Source organism: Trichomonas vaginalis, chromosome IV (assembly GCF_026262505.1).
Source record: "Trichomonas vaginalis G3 chromosome IV, whole genome shotgun sequence".
Taxonomy (NCBI): Eukaryota; Parabasalia; order Trichomonadida; family Trichomonadidae; genus Trichomonas; species Trichomonas vaginalis.
Window position 1 is genome coordinate 7,585,172 of NC_067206.1, and position 23,520 is coordinate 7,608,691.

The window sequence follows — 23,520 nt, forward strand, 5'->3', positions numbered from 1 at the left end:
GGTAAGTGATTCTGTGAGACGATGACAGAAAGTGGTAAGTGTGCATTTAAAAAATAAAATAAAATAGAAATATAGATGTGCAAGTAAAACATAATATAAACATAATCTTTAATTACTTTTTGAACAAAATAGATCTTTCAAGTGTTTTGTAATAAACACCAAGAGAATATCCAAAATCGAAATTAGCGCTAGATGAATAACCATCAGAGTTATTTGGAGATGAGAAACCATCATAGCTACTTAGAGATGAAAAGCCATCAAAATATATTTCTTTTGATCCTTGGTCAATAGAAATCAATCTAATTCCTGTTGGGCGAGTTTTTGAATTAAATTCGACATAATATTTTCCATTCATCAATATCCGTTTGAACAATACGTGATTCTCATCAATAAGTTCTCCTATATACGCAGCCCTATCATCAATAGCGAGTATTGATTTGTTATTTCTGAAAAACAATTCAATTTTTGTCATATTTGGCAAAGAAATTCCAATTTCTCTCAAAATTATGTAATTTGAGATGAATTTTTGATTAATTATGTGACTTACAAAGTGGCATGATTTCATCTCGAAATCATTGTATTTCTCTGAGCACTCATCGAATTTTTTATCACCAATAGACAGCTTAAACAATTCTGAAAACAACCTTGATTTTTTGTTAAATATATTATCAACTTCAACATAAATATTCACAGCATCTTTTTTGAATTCAATAATATGTTTCAAGATTAATTCTGCAGTAGAGAAATGGCAGTCCTGGTATTTCATCCAATGATCAAACAAAGGTGTTACATCCATACAGAACTTCATATTATCACTAAACACTTTTATCATTGAAATTTCGCAATTAATTATACAACGATATTGAGTTAATCTATAACAAGCTTTTTGACCAATTTGTTCTCTTTTTCCTTCAATTATATTTTTAATGATATCTAAACCAGCTTTCTCTGTTTTCATGTATCCTATCCTAGGTGTTATGTACTTTCTCAATGACTCTGTTTCTTTAATGAATCTCATAATTTTTTTCATGTTCCTTCCAGAAGAAATTTGATAAAATTCATTACTATATTCAACTGTTGAATTTGCAAAATATTTTTCATTTGTTTTCTTTTTCTTACTTAAATATTCGATGTAAGAAAGACATTTAATGAGTTCATCTTGGTCAGGACCTTTTCTAAGCATGAAACATATCAAATTCTTCGAAATCTTTGAGAAATCTTCTTTTAACCAATATCTAAAATTGTCATAAGTTATTGGTTCAAAATAATAATTGTTGTCTTCAACATATATCGTGTAATTCGATGATTTCTTGCCTTCATTGTATTCATAAACAGGATGATCAAACTTTAACTTATCAGAAACAGAAAGAGAACCATGTTCAAACAAAAAATTGCAGCATTTAGTGAATCCTCTTTCCAAAACAATATCTATTGGATATTTTTCATCATGGGAAACTGTAAACTTTGCATTATATTCTTCAAAAAGCTTTAAACACTTTAATAATTCTGTATCTGACTCTATTTTCTCGACATAATAGAATATCAAGTATTTTCCATTGATTTTTGTATCAGGAACTCCATATTGTTTAAGAAACTGCTGAAGATTGTCATAATTATATTCTTTTAACAAAAGAAAATTAATATTTAAAAATTTTGTATTGTAATATTTGAAAAATAAGTCAATTGCTGTCTTTTTATCATTGTTTTGTTCATACAACAAGTTGTTTCCATCTGTTTTCTCTGCTATAAAATCTTTTATCAAATCAAAGATAGTTTGGTTCTTAATATAAGTATCATATGATGAAGCAATGACATGGAAAATGTTATCATTGTTTGATGTCCTTAATTCAGTTGAATTTTCTAATTGAAGAAAATAACTAACAATGAAAAAGTTTCTACGTTCGAAAGCCCATTTCAATATATCAAGTTTGTTGATGTTTTGATTCTTTTCAATGAATTTTTCCAAAACAGTTTTAACTTTCAACAAATCTATTAATTCCTGGAATTTCGCGCTGTCCAAATGAATTTTATTTAGTATTTCATCAATGGCATCAATATTTCCTAACTCTATTGCCAATTTAATGTCTTCATAAACATTAAAATCAGTATTTTGTATAAAATAAGATATTTTTCCAGATTTTGCGGCAATTGCGTAATACAAAAGATCATTACCATGTAAATCTCTTACATTTAAATCAGCACCAACTTTTATAAAAACATCAATTGCATCATCCATTTTTTCGTTTTGGAAACAACTGAAAATTGGTGGATTTTCATCGTAAACACAATTTTTCTTGTCCAAAATCTTTTCTAAGCAAATTACACTCAAAGATGCGGCTTTGTGAATAATCGTTTCATTACTTATGAGAAAATCTTTGTATTCTTTGTTATCTGAGTTAGTAATCGAGTTTGCAACACCACGAATGTGTAAACTGTTCAAAAAAAGATATAATTCAGCTAATTTCGGACATTCCGTTTTTAGGAACTGTAGAGTTGAATTATCACTGTTCATGTATATTCCTGCGAATTTGGCGTTGATTCGGTCAGTCAAACCTGATTTATTTATAAATTTTAAATCAATAATTTGTTTTTCGAGATCTTCTGGGAAAAGAGATAAAAGGAAAGGTGCAAGTATGCAGACATTAGTAAAAAGATGGAAAAGATTGTTGTATGTCGTCCTTTGGATCAATAAATTGCATTCTGTTTCAAATTGTGTGAATAGGAACGGAATCATTTTGTACTTTTTGCTTAGAATGCAGTAACGTAGTAAATCGTATATATTTGACTTGATTTCTTTGGATAATTTGTTGATTATGAATTGAAAATTTTCAAATGATGAACTATTCACTAGTAATTGAAGAGGCGTGATATTCTCTTTGTTCTTGAGGAGATAATTGCATCCATTCTCTACTAATTTTATGAAAAATTCTGGATTTTTTGATGCAAAGTGTAAGGGATTGTTTCCATCAATATCTGCGTGATTTGTGGACATAAAATGAGATATTAATAACGATGTGTGCTTAAATATTGTATTATTCGCGAAGTAATGTAAAATTGTTTGATTTTTCTCATTTTTAATGTCATCCAAGCTGTAATATTTCAGAACATAAGGTGCTATTTGTTTCTTTATTTCCCTCTTGATTGGATTGTTAAAAATTGTAACTAATTGGTCAAATTCATTCATTTAAAAAGTGGAAATAATAATGGAAATTTTGAAGTCAGAATTTGGCAATTTTAACATAATGCAGCGCTTTAATAACTATTCAAAGAAACAAAATGATTGGTTAAATAATTTAAGAAAAAGGCTTTGATTGGTCCAATAAAAAAATAAATAAATTTTCCAATGATTGGTCCAATAAAAAAATAAATAAATTTTCCAATGATCATGAATATAATCATCAAAATATCTTTGCATATGGACTTTAAAGTTGAATCTCTTTAGTTCCATGCCTAAAAAATTTTTAGTTGGAAAAAAAATTATGGAATGAAGAAAAAAAGAAAAGCCAGTGGCGGGACTCAAACCCGCAACCCCAAGATTAAGAGTCTTATGCTTTATCCGGTTGAGCTACAAAGGCTTCACATTTTATTGATTTATTTATTAGTATGGAATGTTAATTACCTTAATTTGAATATGCAATTCAAAATTTCCTTTCAATTTTGAATAGTCATTCAAAAAAATGTTAAAGAAATATTTTACTCTCAAATACAGTATTGTAATATATAAAATTATGCCTTCCAAGAAAGTACGTTTTCACCGTTTCCTCTAACGAAAGCAAAACATGGTGGGATATTGGAAATAAGTTTCAGAATATTGACATAAATTGAAGGATTCATATCATCTGTAGGGATGAACAAAGTAGAGATAACTAGTGCAGCACTGGAAGAATACTCTCTAATCATGTCAGCGAACAATAAGAACCTAGTAAATGTTTGATCATAAGCACTTCTATGTGTCAAATTCTCCCAAGCTGCTGTTACGAAAGCAGATGGTCTTTGTTTTCTCTCAGCGAGTTCCATTCCAACAACTTCTGCTTCTATTCTGAATTTCTCACAAAGTTTTCTTGTTCTGTGTTCAGAATCTTGAATCGTATCACCATTTCCTGTGTAAGCAACTGTGATAATTCTTATCTTCTACTTAAGTGTCTTTGCCATGATATATCCTGTCAAAACAGTCAAGCCTCCTTCATCGGAGAGCCAGTATATATCGATGTAATCACTCGACAAATTGATTTCATTTGGTCTTGTTGCTAATATCAAACCATACTTAGCCTGCAAAATTTCCATTGTCATTTCATGGATATCTGCTTCAGAACGTCCATCTAAATCCATAAATACTGTGTTTGGACGGAATGCTCCAACGCCAGCTGTGAGCATTTGTCTAACCAAAGCTTCTCTTGGTGAAGTAGCCATGATTGTTTCATAAAATACATTATGAGAATTTGCATAATATTTCTGCAAATTGTTTCTATGTTCAATAGCAACATTGAGTCCATGTGATTCATTAATCATTTGAGAAACGATGCAGAAACCTTCGCCACCGATAACTTTGTCAATGAAAGGTAATGATGTCTCTTCAAATTTCTCGTTTTCATCAACAATTGTGAGTAAATTGATTCTGAACAACTTTGGATTCAAGGAAATTCTTTGTGTTGACATTGCATGTCTGTATGCCTTGTAAAACGCTTGTGCTTGGAGTAATGATCCCCAGTTCTTATCTGATCCTTTCCATCTTGAAATTGCGTACAAAATGACGAAAATAATCCAGTTGATTATTGTTGCTTTCCATGAAATCATGAAGCAGATCAACAATGTTATGGCTGAGCCTAAGAGACTGAGGTAAGGAGACCAATACTTGGCCTTTGGACGCCATCCTGGAATGTGAGATTTCGAAATTGTCCAAACACAATAATTAAAAGCAACAGACAGAGTTAAGAAGAAGATAGTATTGATATTGGAAGCAAAATCAAGATCTGCAATTGCAACAAAGATTGCTGTAATTGAAAGTGGAATCCAATAATTATAATACCATCTTATTTTAGGAATAAGTCCATCGCTTGCCATGTCTGTAAGAAGATCGATGAATACTGAATACAATAATTGTGGCAAATCCAATCCATTTATTAATGCCAAATGACATGATAGGACTGATGATGTTGTCTTGTAGGAACTGTCGATCGCCGCAAAGACCTAACATAATAATTGTTACGTGCCAAATTAATAATGATATTGAAAATGCAATGATTAAACCTCTTGGAATCATTTTCGCAGGTCTCTTTAGTGATCCAGCGTATGAGAAGCATCCAGTTAATGATGTAAAACCAGGAGATACAGTGTAAATATAACTGAAGAATTTCTGAACAGTCATTTCTGGTGCAATTGCATTTGACTTGAATGTATCGACGTTTGGTGTCATAAATCCCATAGTTGAATGTTTCTTTCTTGCAAAACATCCAATGAAAAATGAGAGTAGGCCGATTGTATGGAATGTTGCAGTAATTCTCAAGGAGTATGTCCATTTTGTAGAAAGCGGAATCGAAATGAACATGAATGCAAACGCAAGAAGGCGAACATCGTTCATATAACTTCCTGTGAAGTATTTTGGATCGTACATTGATACGATTGTTTCTGCAAAACCAACAACAACTGCTGCTGCACTCAAGCACGTAGAAATATCGAGGAAAATGTTTAAGCATCTGCCGAGTTCAGGACCGATTGATCTTGAAATAACAAAATATACGCCACCTCTATCCATTTCACCATTTGTTCCTAAAGCACATAATGATGTAATGATGATTATGGAAATAATCGCCGAAACCCAAATAATAAGTAAAGAATAAACTACGCCGCAATCACCAACAAGTTTTCCTGCACGAACCCAATATGTCATCGAAATAAGGTTTACTATAACTGGAAGGAATACACCTGCAAATGTACCAAAATTCTTTTTGGTTTTATCGACAGGCGGGGCTTTGGTGTATTTTGCGTTTTTGGCTTTTTCTCTTAATTCTCGAATATCTGGACGTGTGCTTGTTTCTCTGTAAAACACTGTTGACGGTCCAATATTATTTGGATCCAAAAAAGTTTCGGGAGGATTAGTTGTTTGTGTACTATTACTCTCTCCAGAAGATTCTGTAGTTCCACTGCCATATGAATCTTCGGAACTTTCAGATTCTAATATATTAGCTTCATAATCAACCTCTTCCATAATTTTTTACTTCAAAAAAATTTATAATCTTCTGAATTCCAAATGATTTTCTATCGCTTTTTTATTACATTATTTGTCTTGTGCGTTGTGATTACGTTATACTTGTATTTCAAAATTAGATTTTGAATACTTTACGTCTTCACAAAAGATTATATTTTTATGATCATCAACTTAAATTTACAATGTACACCATAATTGCTTTTTATAGTAAACGACCATTCAAATATTCAAAAATAAATATTGCAGAGTTTTATACAACTATGTGAAATGAACATATTTATCTATCGTTAATTTTTCAAAATTTTTTGAAAACGCAATAATTGAATTGACATTTTTTTCCGTGGTTTGTGATGTTACATTTAATGTGTATATTATAATGAACGCGATTTATTAATCAATTGATTCTCCATTCAAATCTTTTGTTCAAAAAATCAAATAAAATAAGTAGAAACCCTGCATTAGGAATATTAAGGGCAACGTTTTCCAATAAAAAATTTGGCTTAGCATTATTGATCGGGAAAAATTCTTAATGATTAGGATGTTTGTGAATTAATTATATCATTAAAAGAGAGTTTATGATGAATGGACTAATCCTTATTGATTTTTCTAAAATAAATATTTTTGAAATCATTTGTAAGCTATCCAAAAGTGTTTTACTTCATGGTTTCTTCCAATCCTAGGCCATGTTATATTGGATTTCGCATGAGATCGGTTTCGATGTTTGTGAGTACGAACTTGTAATCATGTTGGCCCATGGGATAGAAATAGAATAATTTTTCTATGAAATCAAAAAAATCTATTAATATTTGATGTATGTACGAGTATTGCATTTAAAAAAGCAATTCATATGGACAAAGTTATCTTTGATCTGATAACAATCATATTATTTATCGATCTCTGAGATAAGCAATGCATAATTTATATGCTATAGTAACAAATGCTTATAAATTCATTTAAAAACAAAAAAGAAACGAGAAATCAAAAATTAAACTTGTTACCCGAGACAATGAGTAAGATACTTAGAAGTTCATCTCTATTGTGATGTTATTCTATGAATAAAACAATCTCATATGGAAAATTTAGAGAATTCTCAAATAACATCAAATAAAATAGAGAATTGTTGATAAATATTAAAAAGAAGTAATTTAATAAATTAACATAAAATGATAAAGTGCTGGTGAGATGTCAGGGCAGTTTTTGTAAATTCGCATAAATTTTGAATGACAAATAACTCAGATCCTGTTTCTCATCCGTATGAAGCTTTCCAAAGCCTCGACGATGAAGAGTTCCAACAACTCTTCAGAAAAATAGGAAATGATTCAACTCTCGCGATTCCAAAGGATTTATATTATTTTGTCAAGACTGCTATCTCACAAAAATCAATAAACAAAGCTAAATCCATCGTCTACTTAGAAGATATTCCTCCGAATGAAAACTCAGAAACAGTATTTGTTCCTTGCACTGATGATCCCGATATGCTTAAATACATTCTCGCTAAATTAGCTCAGTTTAAGAACTACAAGAAGTTTATCATGATGATTCCGAGATACAGCCCCAGTTGCCAGTCTGCTTTCGATCACGATCCAAATAGTGAAGACGTCACTGTTCTTGAATTCCATGCAGAAATTTTGCCATTATCTCCAGATCGTTTCATTCTTCCTGTACCTCTTGCATACTCCAATATCTATTGCGATTCTGATATCTCTGATGTCCAAACAATAGCCCGTGGTCTCCTTAAGCTCCAGCTTGTCTTAGGTGCACCAGAAAAGGTTTATTGTGCTGGCCAGATATCTCATCGTGTCTATGCCCTTATGGAAGAACTCAAGAAGCATATCGGACATACTTTCTACACAACAGAAGATTCTCTCTACGATGAAATCTTCATCTTCGATCGCTCTGTCGATAATGTTACACCAATGATGATTCAGCCAACATATGGTGGACGTATCGATGAAGATTTCAATCCTTCGTTCGGATACCTCGAGCCTCCGGAGGGAGTATCACTTGTCTTTGATCCTCAGATCAAGCCGAAGGCTGACCCTAACGTCGAAGTCATTGTTCCAAAAGATGCAAATCTTATGCCAAAGAACGTCGTCAAGATTGACGCTCTCAGCGATCCTGTCTACAAGGAAGTTTGCGATCTCATGATCACAGACGCTCTTACATGGATGAACGATTTCAACAAGGAAAGACTCGAAACAGTCCCTCAAATGCTCAAAGAAACAAAGGGTACAAACGAATGGCGTAAATATTCAAAGCGCGCTACAGAACTTCTTCTTCAAAACCCTTACAATACATTCCATATCAATTTATTCGCAGAAATGCCACTCGACAAGCGCCATCTTATCAACCAACTTGGTATCAAGGATGATCTTATCACAAACGATGAACCAATCGAACAAGCCGCTTTAGATTACCTCCATCGTGGACTTTACACAGATGCCATCAAGATTCTCGCTCTTTCTTGCGTATACAACAACGGTGCTTCCTCATCTACAATCTCCAAGTTCGAAAATACTCTTAACTCTGTTTTCGGCGCTAATTTCGCTTGGGAGTGGATCAGATTATTCCAGGCAAACCTTATCTATCCAAAGCCACTTCTTTTCGGAAGCAAGCCTTATATCAGCGCAAAGAGAGATCTCGAAATGGTTCTTCCTATGGGAGATCCACTTGAAAACTTCTACGGCGGTTTTGTTCCTCTTATTGTCAGACTTGTTGAACATGGCTTGAAGAGCGGATGGGGCGAGTCTTCACTTGTCGGAAAGACTATGAAGAACTTGGGAATCCCATTCTCTGTCAACAGCCCAGTCAACAAAGAGACAATCGAAAAAAGAATTATTCACGAAAACAAGGAAGTCAAATCTGTCTTGGTTTTCGTCATTGGTGGCATGACACACTCCGAAATGGCTATGTTGGAAGCTCTCGGAAGAACTGTTTTCAATGGAACAGTCGATTTCCACAATGGAACTACAGATCTCACCTGCGGTTCAAGACTCATCCAGCAAATATGCCCATCACTTGCAAAGGGTTGTAACAACGCTTAGAAAGTGATACGCAAATAATTTTCTTTTATTTTATTATATTTTTTTCTTTTAGGCTATTTTTATTGGATAAAATCATCAAGTAATCAATGTTAACTCAGTTTCATTTTTCAATAATTTTGAGAAATAATTTCGAGCAAAATCCATAATATCATGCGGATAATATTTTCAAAACTTGAATTATTGACTATTGTTCTTAGGATTTTCTTATTTTTTTGTATTCGAGCCATATAATGTTCCCTCGAGCGCTTGAAAATATGCGCTCTGTGGGAAAATTATGGTCCGCCGAAGCTAGAAGACTAGTTTTGATAGATTGTATCGCATTTATCCTATTTTATTCAACAGTAATTTTCCTATATGACGAAGATCAATTATTAGAGTTTAGTTCAGGAAACATTTATTTGACCATATCAGATTTCAAAGGAAAATATTACGCTTTTGATACAGATAACTCATATAAACTGTTTCCTTTTATTTATCCATTATATCCTTTAACGCTTATGATAGCAAAATTCTTATGCTTCGGCAAGAAATACATAAGTATGACATTAGTTCGTCTCGTTTTAAGTTCATTGACGACATTTTCATACAATTTAATTTTAAGGGCATATGAAATTACCAAAAGATATGAAGGGGGACTACTAACTAACATAGTTACTTTCTTATTTTTCCTTCAATCCTACTCACTCTCGAATCAATCATTATTTTTCATCTTAATATGCATGAATTTATTTTATATTAAGCAACGAAAACTCAAACACTTCATTATTCTCCAAACTTGTATGATTCTTACTCATCGAGATGGAATTTTATTTGTTATTTCGACCATTTTATCATTTACTTATGAAAAGTTGTACAAGACAGCCTTGAAATCATGCATTGCACTCCTTGCAATACCGGTTCTATTTTTATATGATTATATTGTTTTCAAAAAACCTTTCATTGTATTAGAGTGTTACTCGAACTTTTTCAATTTGATTCCATTTACCTGTTACTTTGACCTGATGCTCAAAAGGATGATTGACTTTGCATGTATAGATATGCCTTTGTTTTTAATTCAAATGTTAATGTGCAAAGATTTCGTGTTTAAGAAATGCAAGGCTTACTACTTCTTTATATATGCTATTCTCATCCAAACAATTATGTCCAAATTTGACTCTCTTGCATGGGAGTATTCTTACATTGGCGCATTTTGCATTGGGCTGGAATTTACCCGTTTATTCTTGCCTGAAAAGCCATCTCATACTTTGAGGCATGCATTAATGATAATAAGATTTTTTATTTCTATAATTGTTCCTTATTTGCTTTCATCAAAACTGATAGATTTTGATGCTAGCAAAAATGTTTGTATACGGTCTTTATAAAATTGTTTGTATTTTTAAATTTTTTATTTATTATTGATTGACATATAGGATATCTTGTAAATATTAAATATACCAGAAAAGTTTTGTAGAAATTTTAGAGTATCACTATGTTTTGCTGGAAATTAAAAATAATTATCTTTGATTAATTATAAAATTTCAATAATTATCAGAAACATAATAATTTTAGCTAAAATTAAAAGCAATCGCCGTTCTAAAATCTCATGTTAAACACCCAAAAATTCCAAATTTTTTTCAAAATCGAAAATTTGAAATAATTTTAAACATTTTTTATTCACGTTATTTTGATTTTGAAAAAAATTTTATCTTTCAACATTGGATTCGGATGTTCATACCAAGGCCATAAGCTGTATATAAGACACTGATAATATATTCCTTGTCATTTAAATCTATATTGTTCTCTGAATGATTTTTTGCTCAAAAAAACCGTTAATTAATGACTGATCGATTTAATAAGGCAAAAAATCGCCTCGTATCACATGAGCAAGTGGTACAGAAGGAGAGAACGCTTAAAAAGCAACTAATTACTCAATTGCCTGACGAAACAGTTGTTGTTCCAAAAATTGGAGAATGGGTATTATCACGTCCCGTTTCGCCAGACACTCAAGACATACCGAAACTCAAATTACAGAAAAAAGCGACACAAAAGAATACTTCTCGTGCGCCAATTGCTCCTTCTCCCAAGAAAACAGGAAGAGGAACTGCTCTTGGCTACAATTTCAATCCAAATCCAACAGCACGTCCGAAAACAGCATTAGAAGCACCTTATCATCTTAAACCACCAAAATCTATTATCGAAAATTCAGGAAGAACTACATCACGATTAAATTACCCTCCAGGAACTGTTACTACAGACTTAGATGCTATTGAACATTCTAGGTTTAGACAAGCTCCAAAGGCCCTTCCTCCTATCCAAGATAGAACTGTTGAAGAGCAAGAGCCAACGTTTTTACCACTCGAATACTTCGACGACTCAACTTACGAAGAATTCCCAATAGAGGATCTCATGAAGACTCCACAAGCCTTCTCACGCTACCAAGAACTCAATGGCGACTCTTATTGGGCACGTTGCACAGTTCTAAAGATGGAACCTGATACAGGATTATTCGTAATTGAGTGGCAGGGCTCAAAGAAGCGCAAGAAAGTTGCTAGATTCAACTTAAGATTCGAGCGCGAAAACGAAAAGAAGTTCCAACTTCGTGTAGAAGCCGCTAGGAAAAGATGCAGATTATTCGAGACAGAATTTCGTTTCCACAACCGTGTACAGCAAATGTCGACTGAGGGATTGCCTGAACTATCAGAAGAGGATATGGATGACATCACGAAAATCATGAATATCGATAATATTAAATTATACGAAAAATTACAAAAAGAATTATTCGAAGAAGTTAAACAAAACTTCAAATACATCAACAATAAATTAGATTTCGAATACAATATTAAATTAAATCCATTAATTCCAAATCGCGATGAATTTATGGCTCTATTTCAAGATCCTCCACCAGCTCCTGAGTACGGACTTGTATGTTATCCGAAAATTAACTTCAACGAGCTTCATACAAAACTCAACGGAATTCATCTTTATGGCAACATTAATATCTTGAATGGCGTTAAGTTTATATGGAGAACTTTCCAAGATTCGATCAATGTTACATTCCTTATTGACGGATTACCAAATACATGCAGTCTTGAAGAATTTATGAGCGTAGAATTCCAACAACTCGAATCTACAGCAAAAACATTCAAATCAACAATGCAAGAAACACTCGAAAGCTCTATTGGAGCTACAATTAACGATGAAATCGGTTCTAAGAACACTTATGAGAAAGCAAAATTCGAAAAGATGGTTACTCTTGTTACTCATATGCTTCATACAGTTTTACTTACAATTGTCGATAATACAGTTAAGAAATATTTATCGTTATTTACAAAATTTACATCCAAAGATAATGCAACATTAAAACCACAATTCTTTGTTGAATTGATATTGGATGATGAAAAACACATCTCATTACTTCCAAGTATTGATGCATTCCATGAACAATTTATTGGATTATTACATTCACTTGAAAGTACAGTAAATAACCTTCCAATCATCAATCTTCCATCAGTGGAAGTTGATTCTTCGAATGTTTCCTTCGAAGATTGCGGTAAATTGATTCAATCTACAAGAAATGAAATCGAAGAACCACTTAAGGAACTTTTCAGCGGTCTTGAGAAATTCCTTGACCAATTTAGAAGCATTGAAAATACTCTTGGTCTCGATCCATCAGGTTTTGCTAAACAATTCGATCCTGATGGCAAAGAACCACTTGATAAATACCGTAAACAACTCGATGAGTTCGGAAAAGTCATGGATGTATTGCAGAATCAGCTCAATTCTCAATACACCATTGGACCTTTCTATATCAAATGCGAACACTTCAAAGAACAGTCAATTTATCATACAAAGGCTCTTATCATAGCCCTTCTTGAACACATGAAGGAGTTTGCTATTTGCGATATCAAAGGATTGCAACAAGAGTTCAATACAATCAACGAAAAGATCACAATCACTCCAAAGACACCAGAAGAACTCGAAAAACTCAAGATCTTTATGGACAATGTCCTCGAGACCACAAAGGAGCGCCACAGAAAGATGAACACTACAATGGAAAGATTTACCTTCCTCGAAGAGTTCAAGTACACAGTTTCCGACCAGGAACTCAAAGAAAAGTACAAGACACTCCAGATGCCACACAAACTTTCCATGCTTATCGACGAAACAGAAACGAAATTATCTGTCGAAAGAATTCGCATGGTCAGAGAGCTCAGAAACAACCAACGCAAGTTGGAATCCGACGTCATGGAAATTACCCAGCTACTTCCAAACATTGTTTCGAAGTACCAAGACCTCGAGATGACAGTCGAAGCTGCAGACCAGGTCAACGAGATCCAGGCGAAGCTTGTCGAGTTCAAGAACCAACAAGAAACATACAATCGCCACGAAAAGATCTTCAATTACGAACCAGGTACCTGCAGAATTCTTTCCAAGGTTATCGAAGAGTTCCAGCCATTGCACATGCTATGGAATCTTGCTGCAGATTGGCTCAACCAATCAACAAGCTGGTTAGATGAACCATTCCCACGTATTAAACCAGATCAGATTTCACAATTCATGAATCAAGCCACAAAGAAGATTGCAAGACTGAAGAAAGACTTGGTCAATCATCCAACATTGATTGAGAAGGTTTTACTTCCACTTTCAGAGCAAATCGACAATTTCAAGCAGAGTTTGCCACTTATTACCAAACTCAGACACCCAGGAATCAAGACAAAGCATTGGGAACAAATCTCCGAAATCGTTGGCTTCAAAGTCTTCTCATCAACAGAGATGACTTTGCAGAATTTCTTGGATTACAACTTAGGAAGATGGCAAGTCCAAATTTTCGAGATTGCTGCTGTTGCTGCCCAAGAATACAACATCGAATCATCTCTCGATGCAATGGACAGCGAATTACAGACAAAGAAATTCGAAACTTCCATTTTCAGAGATACAGGTTCGTATATTGTTACAGGCGCGGATGATCTTATCTCTACAATTGATGATCAATTGGTTACAACGCAGACACTTCTTACATCACCTTTCATTGCTCCAAGCAAGAAGCGCGCAACAGAAAATCTCGAATTCCTCAGAAAGTGCCATCAAATTCTCGATGCTTGGGTTGAATGCCAACGTGGATGGCTTTATTTACAGCCAATTTTCACTGGTACAAGTATCCAGCAGAAACTTCACAGAGAGGCAAGAGATTGGAACAATGTTGATAAGTCATGGAACAACATCATGACACAAACACACGCACATCCAGAATTCCAGACTGTTATGCACAGAGATCATTTATTGGAAGACTTCCTTGAAAACAACAAACTCCTCGATTCAATCACACAAGGATTGAACCAATATCTCGAAGCAAAGCGTCTCGGATTCCCAAGATTCTTCTTCCTTTCAAACGACGAACTTATTTCAATCCTTTCCCACACAAAGGATTTCGATCAGATCCAGAAGTCTATGAACAAACTCTTTGAATACGTCAATACAATTACAGTCGACGAAGACATGATGATCACAGCAATGAACGATGATGGCCTTGAAACAGTTAAACTCGTCAATCATGTCGATGGAGATACTCCTGAAGTTGAAGATTGGCTCAACGCATTTGAGGATGAAATGAGAAATACTCTCAAGGAATCAATTACAAACGCGTTACCAGCAGCCAAAAAGAAGAAGAGAGAAGTCTGGATCAACGAGTTCCCAGCTCAAGTCATTCTCATTTCCAACCAAATCATGTGGACACAGCAAGTTACAGATGTCTTAAGCCAACAAAAACTAAGAGGTTTGAAGGTTTTGCAGTCAAAGTTCATCGAAGGACTTGAAGGATTGACAGCAATTATCAGACAACCACTTAGTTTGTCAACGAGACAAGTCATCTCTTGCTTGCTTATTCTCGAAGTCCACAACAGAGATATCATCACAGATCTCATTAAACAAGAAGTTGTTGATGTCGAAAGCTTCAAATGGATTCAACAACTCAGATATTACTGGGAAGATAACACTGTTAATGTTCGCTCAATTAACAATGTTTACGAGTATTCTTATGAATACGCAGGTAACTCAGCACGTCTTGTTATCACTCCTCTTACTGATAGATGTTACCAAACACTTTTGGCAGCATTCAAGCAGAATATGAGTGGTGCTCCAAGTGGTCCTGCAGGTACTGGTAAAACAGAAACAGTCAGAGATTGCGCGAAAGCACTTGGAAGAGCTTGCGTCGTTTACAACTGCTCAGAAGAAGTTACTCCTGAACAAATGTCACAGTTCTTCGCAGGCCTTGCTTCAAGTGGTTCATGGTCTTGCTTCGATGAATTCAACCGTATTAACATCGAAGTTCTTTCCGTCATTGCACAACAAGTCAGAACAATCCAAAACGCAATTTCATCCAATCTCGAGACATTCCAACTCGATGCACGTCAGTTAAAGCTCAATCCAAATGCAGCTATCTGCATCACAATGAACCCAGGTTACGCAGGAAGAACAGAATTACCAGATAACTTGAAGGCGTTGTTCAGACCATGCGCTATGATGGTTCCTGATTTCGTTTTCATTTCTGAAATCCTTCTTTTCTCTGGTGGTTTCGCATCAGCTTCTGCATTGTCTGTGAAGTTAGTTGCTTTATTCGATATCTGCAGAAAGCAATTATCCAATGCTCACCACTACGATTGGGGTCTTCGTGCTATGAAAGCCATTCTTACAACAGCAGGAAAATCGAAACGTGCAAATCTCGATGCTTACGAAGCACTTTTGCTCGTAAACTCCATCAGAGATTGCACAGTTCCAAGATTAGTTAAAGTCGATGTTCCTCTGTTTGAAGGCATCATCCACGATGTATTCCCAGATGTCGATGCAAAGAAGGAGATCCAGATGACTCTCAAGGACGCTTTGACAAAGGGATTCCAATCAATGAACATGCAGCCATTGCCATCGTTCCTCACAAAATGCAACGAAATTTACGAGACAACAGTTGTCCGCCACGGTCTTATGCTTGTCGGTGGAGCAATGTCAGGTAAAACAACATGCAGGAACGCACTCAAAGCTGCTATGGACATGCTCGCAGAAACAGAGAAAGATTGGAAGAAAGTTCACGTAGATTTACTCAACCCGAAGTCAATTACAATTCCAGAATTGTATGGTTTATTCGATCCAGTAACAAGCGGATGGTCTGATGGTGTTCTTTCTAACTTTATTAGAACAGAATCAATGTCAGAACCAACAGAATGGAAGTGGATTGTCGTTGATGGCCCTGTCGATTCACTTTGGATTGAAACAATGAACTCTTTGCTCGATGATAACAAAGTTCTTTGTCTTTCAAACAACGAACGTATTTCATTGGGAGCACATGTCAAGATGATGTTCGAAGTCGATGATCTTTCACAAGCTTCTCCAGCTACAGTTTCTCGTTGCGGTATGATCTATTTCGATCAATCACAACTCGAATGGTCAGCAATCACAAATTCATGGATTCAAACACTTCCTGAGAAATTACAAGAACTTGGAGAGTTCCTTGGCGGATTGTTCGAAAAGTACTTGCCACCAATGATCCAATTCATCGAAGTTGATGCTAATGTTGTCGTTGGATCCAATCCAATGTTTGTTGTCAAGAACTTCCTCAGATTACTTACTTGCTTCCTCGATATCATCAGAGAACCAGTCGAACAAAAGTCAGCTGATGATGATGAACTCGTCAAAGTTGATCCTCTCAAACACGAGAACTACTTCTCACCATTCGCAAACAACGGAGATACTTCATTCGGATACATCGAAACAACTGATGATTTACATACTCATTTCCACAGAATTGTTTTGTTCGCTCTTGTTTGGTCATTCGGTGCTGTCATCGATGAAGGATCAAGACAGACATTTGATAAGTTCATCAGAGCACAAGCTGATGAGAATTCAACAACACCATTCCCACAGAAATCAACTGTTTACGATTTCTATGTTGATTTCGCAAGAAACTCTTGGATGGCATGGTGCGATGGCCAGACAGGAATTTCAATCACAGCGAACAAACCAATCGAACAACAGCTCATCCCAACAAACGAATCTGCAGCAATGACATACATCAGCAGATTAACAGTCCAACATGGAATTCACACATTATTCCATGGTCCAGAATCATCGAAATCTCTTGTCATCAACACTCTCATGCAGAACATCTTAGACAAGTCTTTCGACTGCAGAAATCTTCCTCTCGCTAACTGCTCAACAACACAGAATGTCTTAAAGACACTTAGATCATTCATGCACAAACACCACGGTGTTTTCGGACCTCTTACTAATATGCAGCTTGTAATTTTCTTGGATAACATCAACTCAGTTAAACCAGAAATCTACGGTGCACAGCCACCTTTGGAGTTAATCAGACAAATGCTCGATGCTGGAGGTTGGTACAACACAGCACAGATCGAGTTCCAGCGTGTTGCAGATACAACACTTATCTCTGCAATGGGACCAGAAGGCGGTGGTTTATTCTCAATTCCACAGCGTCTTCTTAGACATTTCTACTTCATGCACATTCCGAAATACAAACGCCCATCAATGGCAACAATTCTCAACGCATTGATCTCGATGAAACTCCAGAAACACGGAGCAAGTATCCAAGAATTGGCAAGATCTGCATCATCCGCTTGCCTCGACATTTACGAGATGTGTATAAAGAATTTGTTACCAATTCCATCGAAGTTACACTACATTTTCAGCCTGAGAAATATCATCCGTGTTGTCAAAGGTATCTTCCAAGTTCCTGCTTCGGATTGCGGCTCAGAACAGATCTTTATCAGATCATGGCATCATGAAATGTGCAGAGAATTCTTTGATAGATTCAACACACAGAAAGATAGAACATGGTTCTTACAAGCACTTTCTGAAACATGCAGCAAACACTTCCATCAATCAATTGAATCGATTTGCCCTGCAAAAGTTGCTTATTTCAACAACTTCTCAGACAAATCAGGAATCTACAGAGAAAGCAAACTCAAACCTGAAGAATTGTTACAAACTTGCAAAGATGTTCTCGATGAACACAACAGAGAATCATCAAAGCAGCTTGATATTGTTCTTTTCAGTGAAGCTGTTGACCACATTTCTTCATTAACACGTATTCTCGGAATGCCTCGTGGCCATGCAATGTTAGTTGGTGTTAAATCAAGTGGTAGAAAGAGTTTGGCACATTTGGCTTTACACATGCAAGGAATCGAAATCTTCGAAATTGCTATTACAAGGTCATACAACTTCACTGAATGGCGTGAAGACTTAAAGAAGTTGATGATTAACATGGGTACAAACGATCAACCAACAGGTTTCATCATTTCCGATGTCCAAATCGTAGGAAGCTTCCAGTTAGAAGATATTTCCAATCTGTTGATTGATGGCGTCATCCAGAACTTGTTCGAAAGAGATGAAATGGAAAAGATCAAAGCAGATTTGATTACTAAAGAAGTTTTGACAGATGAAGATCCATGGAAATTATTCATTGATCGTGTCAAGAAGCATCTCCACATCATCTTAGTTTTCTCTCCATACGGTTCTTGCTTCAGAGAATCAATGCTCGCTTATCCATCTTTGAGAACAGAAGTAACAATCGATTGGTACATGCCATGGTCCAATGAAGCTCTTGAAAGCGTTGGTAGAGCATCTCTTTCTCACGGATCTCTCGCGGGAAGCCAATACATCCAGAATGTTGTCAATGTCTGCGTTAAAATACACAAATCTGTCGAAGAAGCAGCACAGAAATTCCTTTCAGAAACGAAGAGATTTACTGCTGTTACTCCTTCAAGATACTTCGAACTCATCAACACATTCAATACATTCTTGGTTCACGAAACAGAGAAGAACAATGAGTTGATCACGAAATACACAAATGGTGTCGATAAAATCGAAACAACTCGTACACAAATTCTCGGTTTATCTCAGCAATTGGATAGAGATATTCCAATTCTCAACAAGAAACAAGATGAAGTCCAAGAGATGCTTAAAGATTTAGGTGCCAAACAAGCTGATGTCGAAAAGATCAGAGAAGATGTCAAGAAACAATCCGAGCTCGCTGAAGCAGAAGCTGCTGAAGCAACAAGAACAAACGATATCGCACAAGCAGAAGTCGAAAAGGCTCAGCCTCTTTTGGATAGTGCTATTGAAGCTGTCGATAAGATTGATAACAACTCACTTTCCAACATCAAACAACTTAAGTCAATTCACCCTGCTTTGAGAGAAACATTCGAAGCAATTTGTATCATTTTCGGACGCAGACCAAGAAAAGTTGAAGGCCCAACACCAGGCTCAAAGATCGATGACTATTGGCCAGAAACATTGTCACTTCTTGCTGATTCTAATTTCGTCAAGAAAGTTAAATCATTCCAACCAGATACAATGAGCAAAGAAACAATTTCTAAGCTCGCCAAATACGTTCCAAAGAGCCAGAAGGAGCGTGATGAGAAACTTGCTGCTGCACAAAGTGGTTACGCAGCTGTTGGTAACTTGTACAGATGGGTTTGTGCAAGTTATCAGTATTGGTTCGTTTGGCAGGATATTTTGCCACTTAAGAAAGCTGCTGAAGAAGCGCAGCAAAAGCTCGATGCAAGTATGGCAGCATTAGCAGCAAGCAGAGCCAAACTGAAAGAAGTCGAAGATAAACTCGCAGAACTTGTCAACTCCGTCGAACTCAAGAAAGCTGAAGCTAAGAAACTCGCTGATTCTGTCGCAGATACACAACTTAGACTTGACAGAGCTCAGAAGATTATGAGTGGTCTCAGTGGAGAAACTAAGCGTTGGGGAGAAACAGCGGATAACTTGAACTCTCATGCAGGATATCTCATGGGAGATTCATTACTTATCGCCGGTTCTTTGACACATCTCGGTGCTTTCTCACCACTTTACAGAACAAGATTACTTGAGAAATGGAAGAGTGTTTTGACAGTCGAAAACATCATATTCACAAAGACCTTTTCAATCACAAACAACCTCGGAACAGAGTCAGTTATTAGAGATTGGGTTGTCAAAGGATTGCCAAACGACACACATTCAATTGAGAACGCTTTGATCATCAATTCCCATAAGATTTCTTATCCATTGTTCATTGATCCACAGCTCAGTGGTACTAAATGGCTCCGAGCAATTATGGGCGAACAATTAAAGGTTTTAAGATTCGACCAATCGAACTTCCTCCAGCAACTCAAAGTTTGCATTACTGTTGGCAGCCCTGTTCTCATTGAAAACGTTGGTTTGAAGATGGATCCACTCATTGAACCACTTCTCAGCCGCGAGCAGATGATGATTGATGGACAAAAGAAGATTACAATTGGTGGTGAAAGTATTCCATTCAATGATAACTTCAGATTGTTCATCAGCACTAAATATCCGAACCCACATTATTCCCCAGAAGTCTGTTCACAAGTTACATTGATTAACTTCACAACAACTCTTGAAGGACTTTCTGATTTGCTCATGAACAATCTCATCGAAGTCGAGCGTGAAGACCTCGATGGAAAGAGATTGCAACTCATGGAAGAACAAGCAGAAAACACTCGCAGACTCAAAGAAGTTGAAGAAGAGATCCTTCAGATCGTTTCCAATGCAGGAAGCGATATTCTTTCAGATGATGCAGCTATTAAGACACTCCAGAACGTTAAGAAGACATCAAGAGATATCGCAGCACAAATGGCAGCCGCTGAATCAACAGAGAAACAAATCGCAGAGTTCAGAAATACTTTCTCTCCTGTTTCACAACGTGCTGCTTTACTCTATTTCTGCGCTTCTGACTTTGCTGTTGTCGATCCAATGTATCAGTTCTCACTTAAATGGTTCGTAAACATCTTCAAGAACGCTGTTCACGATGCAGAACATCCAAGTGATATAGAGAGAAAGATTGAAGCATTCAACAACGCCATTGCTACTAAATTCTACCAGAATGTTACTTTCTCTTTGTTCGCAAGACACAAGTTGTTGTTCTCTACATTAATGGCTACAAGAATTCTCATTTCTGAGAAAAAGATTTCTACAAACGAACTTGGATTCCTTCTTCAACCAATTCCAAGAGATGAACCATCACCTGCTGAATGGATGCCACAAGATGTTTGGTCTCTTGTTAGTGCATTACCAAATGTTTCTGAAGTTTTCAAGGATCTCCCAGATCATGTCACAAGAAATCTCAACACTTGGGAACACTATTATAACTCAACAACACCAGAAACAATGGAAATCCCTTACGATAAAGAGTTATCTCCATTCGAGAAACTCTTAGTCTTGAGAGTTTTCCATCTCCATCGTGTACGCGAAGGTTTGAGAATCTTCGTTAGTTCAACACTCGGAAAGAACTTTGTCACTCCACCACCACTTAACCTTGGCAAAGTTTTCCGCGAGAGTTCTCCTCTTTCTCCACTTATTTTCATCATTACACCAGGTATCGATCCACAAGATGAAATCATTGGAGTTGCACAGTCCATGGAACTCGAGAGATACTTGAAATCATATTCTCTTGGTCGTGGCCGTGGTGCCGGTGCAGAAGAACTCATTCAAGACGCTTCAGAAAGAGGTTTCTGGGTTTTGCTACAAAACTGCCACCTTTCCCTTTCTTGGATGCCACGTCTTGAACACATTATTGACAATTTAGATCCTGCTAAAGTTCATGACAGATTCAGATTGTGCTTAGTTACAATGTCATCACCTGATTTCCCAATCGGTGTCCTTTACCAAGGCGCGAAATTGATCTACGAAATTCCAAAGGGTATCAGAGAAAACATGATCAGAATCTACAGCGGATTCAATGCAGATGACTTCAATGAGAACTGCACACCATCAGAGAGACAATTAACATTCCATCTCGCATTCTTCCACGCTGTTGTTCTTGAAAGATTACAGTTTGGAAGTATCGGATGGAACATTCCTTACGAATTCAACCCAAGTGATTTCGCAATTTCTCTCAAGCACTTAAAGATGTTCCTCGGAGAAAGCCAAGGCGGAGATGTTCCATTCGAAGCCTTGTCTTATGTCATTGGCGAACTCAACTACGGCGGAAGAGTCACAGACAGATGGGATAGGAGGACATTGCTCAGCCTCTTACAGAGATTCTTCAGCGAAGAGATGAATCGTCCAGACTTCACATTCGGCGCAAGATATCCACATCCTGAGTACACGAACACACTTGACAAATTCGATTCTCTCATCAACAGTTGGCCAATTACAACTGAAGGTGAAGATGTCGGACTTTCTAAGAATGCATCAACAATTACAGCAAGGAATGATGCACTTGGAATCTTCAACTCCCTTATCGAAATTCAACCAACACTTATTGCACAAGGCGGAGAAATATCTGAAGAAGCATTCGCCATCAAGATGGTTGAAAATCTTATTTCCCAGATTCCACAAGATTTCAACATCCACAACTTTGTTCGCAAGTTCGATCTCAATGACACTATCAACACCGTTCTTCATCACGAAATCTTGCTGTACAACCGACTTATGGCTGAGATCAGGAAGTCCCTTTCCACATTACAAGATGGACTTAATGGTCTCATTGTCATGAACGATTCTATGGAGTTGCTCAACCGTAGAATCCTCGCAAACAAAGTCCCAGAACAATGGCTTGAATACTCATTCCCTTCAATTTTGTCACTCAGACATTACATGGAAGACCTCAAGAAGCGTGTAGAATTTCTTTCTCATTGGGTACAATACGGAAGGCCAACTGTTTTCTCACTTGGAGCTTTCTTCCATCCAGAAGAATTCCTCACAGCTGTTCTCCAAGTTTACGCAAGAAAGCACTCAGTTCCATTCGATACTCTCAGCTGGACAACTCGTATTCTCAACGAAACAAACAGCTCGAAGCTTGCAGAAGAACCAGAAGATGGCATCTACGTAGAAGGACTCTACATCGAAGGTGCTAAGTGGGATATTTCTAACAAGAGTCTCGTTGAATGTAAACAGAAAGAATTAATTTCTGTTTTGCCGGTTATGCACCTTTGCCCAACCGAGAAAACAAATACAATCGATCAGAAGACTGTTTACGAATGCCCAATGTACAGAACACAGAACAGAGGAAGCGGAGCTCTTGGTTTACCAAATTACATCATGAGCCTTTACATCCCATCATCGGATGTACTTCCTGACCATTGGATTCAAAGGTCTGTTGCTGTCTTTATCACAGTTGCAGTTTAAATTTGTTAATTTGATTTATTATTTTATATTGTTAATTTAATTTATTATTTGTAAAAAATTTAATGTTTCTTAAACAATCCTATTTTAAAATTAAAATATATAGTTCAGTAAGCAAGTCAAATTTCGGTTCCAAAGTCGATTCGAAAC

General features: G+C 36.1%; 6 protein-coding genes and 1 non-coding gene across 7 annotated transcripts; 2 read left to right on the forward strand and 5 right to left on the reverse strand.

Moving 5' to 3' along the window:
• Positions 1 to 10: 10 nt before the first annotated feature.
• Positions 11 to 3,342, reverse strand: TVAGG3_0048010 (Ankyrin repeat family; the record flags this gene model as incomplete). Its single annotated transcript, XM_001327019.2, has 1 exon — positions 113 to 3,184. One exon carries the CDS (start codon positions 3,182 to 3,184, stop codon positions 113 to 115), a length of 3,072 nt encoding a protein of 1,023 aa, XP_001327054.1.
• A 159-nt stretch (positions 3,343 to 3,501) lies between these two features.
• Positions 3,502 to 3,575, reverse strand: TVAGG3_0048020. The gene has a single exon. It is a non-coding gene; the product is annotated as a tRNA-Lys (tRNA).
• Positions 3,576 to 3,726: 151 nt separating this feature from the next.
• On the reverse strand, positions 3,727 to 4,017 carry TVAGG3_0048030 (cation:chloride symporter protein; the record flags this gene model as incomplete). The annotated part of the gene is made up of 1 exon (XM_001327018.1): positions 3,727 to 4,017. One exon carries the CDS (start codon positions 4,015 to 4,017, stop codon positions 3,727 to 3,729), a length of 291 nt encoding a protein of 96 aa, XP_001327053.1.
• A 114-nt stretch (positions 4,018 to 4,131) lies between these two features.
• On the reverse strand, positions 4,132 to 4,794 carry TVAGG3_0048040 (potassium:chloride symporter protein; the record flags this gene model as incomplete). The annotated part of the gene is made up of 1 exon (XM_001327017.1): positions 4,132 to 4,794. The coding sequence occupies one exon, from the start codon at positions 4,792 to 4,794 to the stop codon at positions 4,132 to 4,134; it is 663 nt and encodes a 220-aa protein (XP_001327052.1).
• A 241-nt stretch (positions 4,795 to 5,035) lies between these two features.
• On the reverse strand, positions 5,036 to 6,205 carry TVAGG3_0048050 (cation:chloride symporter protein; the record flags this gene model as incomplete). The annotated part of the gene is made up of 1 exon (XM_001327016.1): positions 5,036 to 6,205. One exon carries the CDS (start codon positions 6,203 to 6,205, stop codon positions 5,036 to 5,038), a length of 1,170 nt encoding a protein of 389 aa, XP_001327051.1.
• A 1,216-nt stretch (positions 6,206 to 7,421) lies between these two features.
• Positions 7,422 to 9,337, forward strand: TVAGG3_0048060 (vesicle docking involved in exocytosis; the record flags this gene model as incomplete). Its single annotated transcript, XM_001327015.2, has 1 exon — positions 7,426 to 9,249. The coding sequence occupies one exon, from the start codon at positions 7,426 to 7,428 to the stop codon at positions 9,247 to 9,249; it is 1,824 nt and encodes a 607-aa protein (XP_001327050.1).
• A 1,727-nt stretch (positions 9,338 to 11,064) lies between these two features.
• TVAGG3_0048070 (dynein light chain binding) lies at positions 11,065 to 23,373 on the forward strand (the record flags this gene model as incomplete). The annotated part of the gene is made up of 1 exon (XM_001327014.1): positions 11,065 to 23,373. The coding sequence occupies one exon, from the start codon at positions 11,065 to 11,067 to the stop codon at positions 23,371 to 23,373; it is 12,309 nt and encodes a 4,102-aa protein (XP_001327049.1).
• Between the last annotated feature and the right edge of the window lie 147 nt (positions 23,374 to 23,520).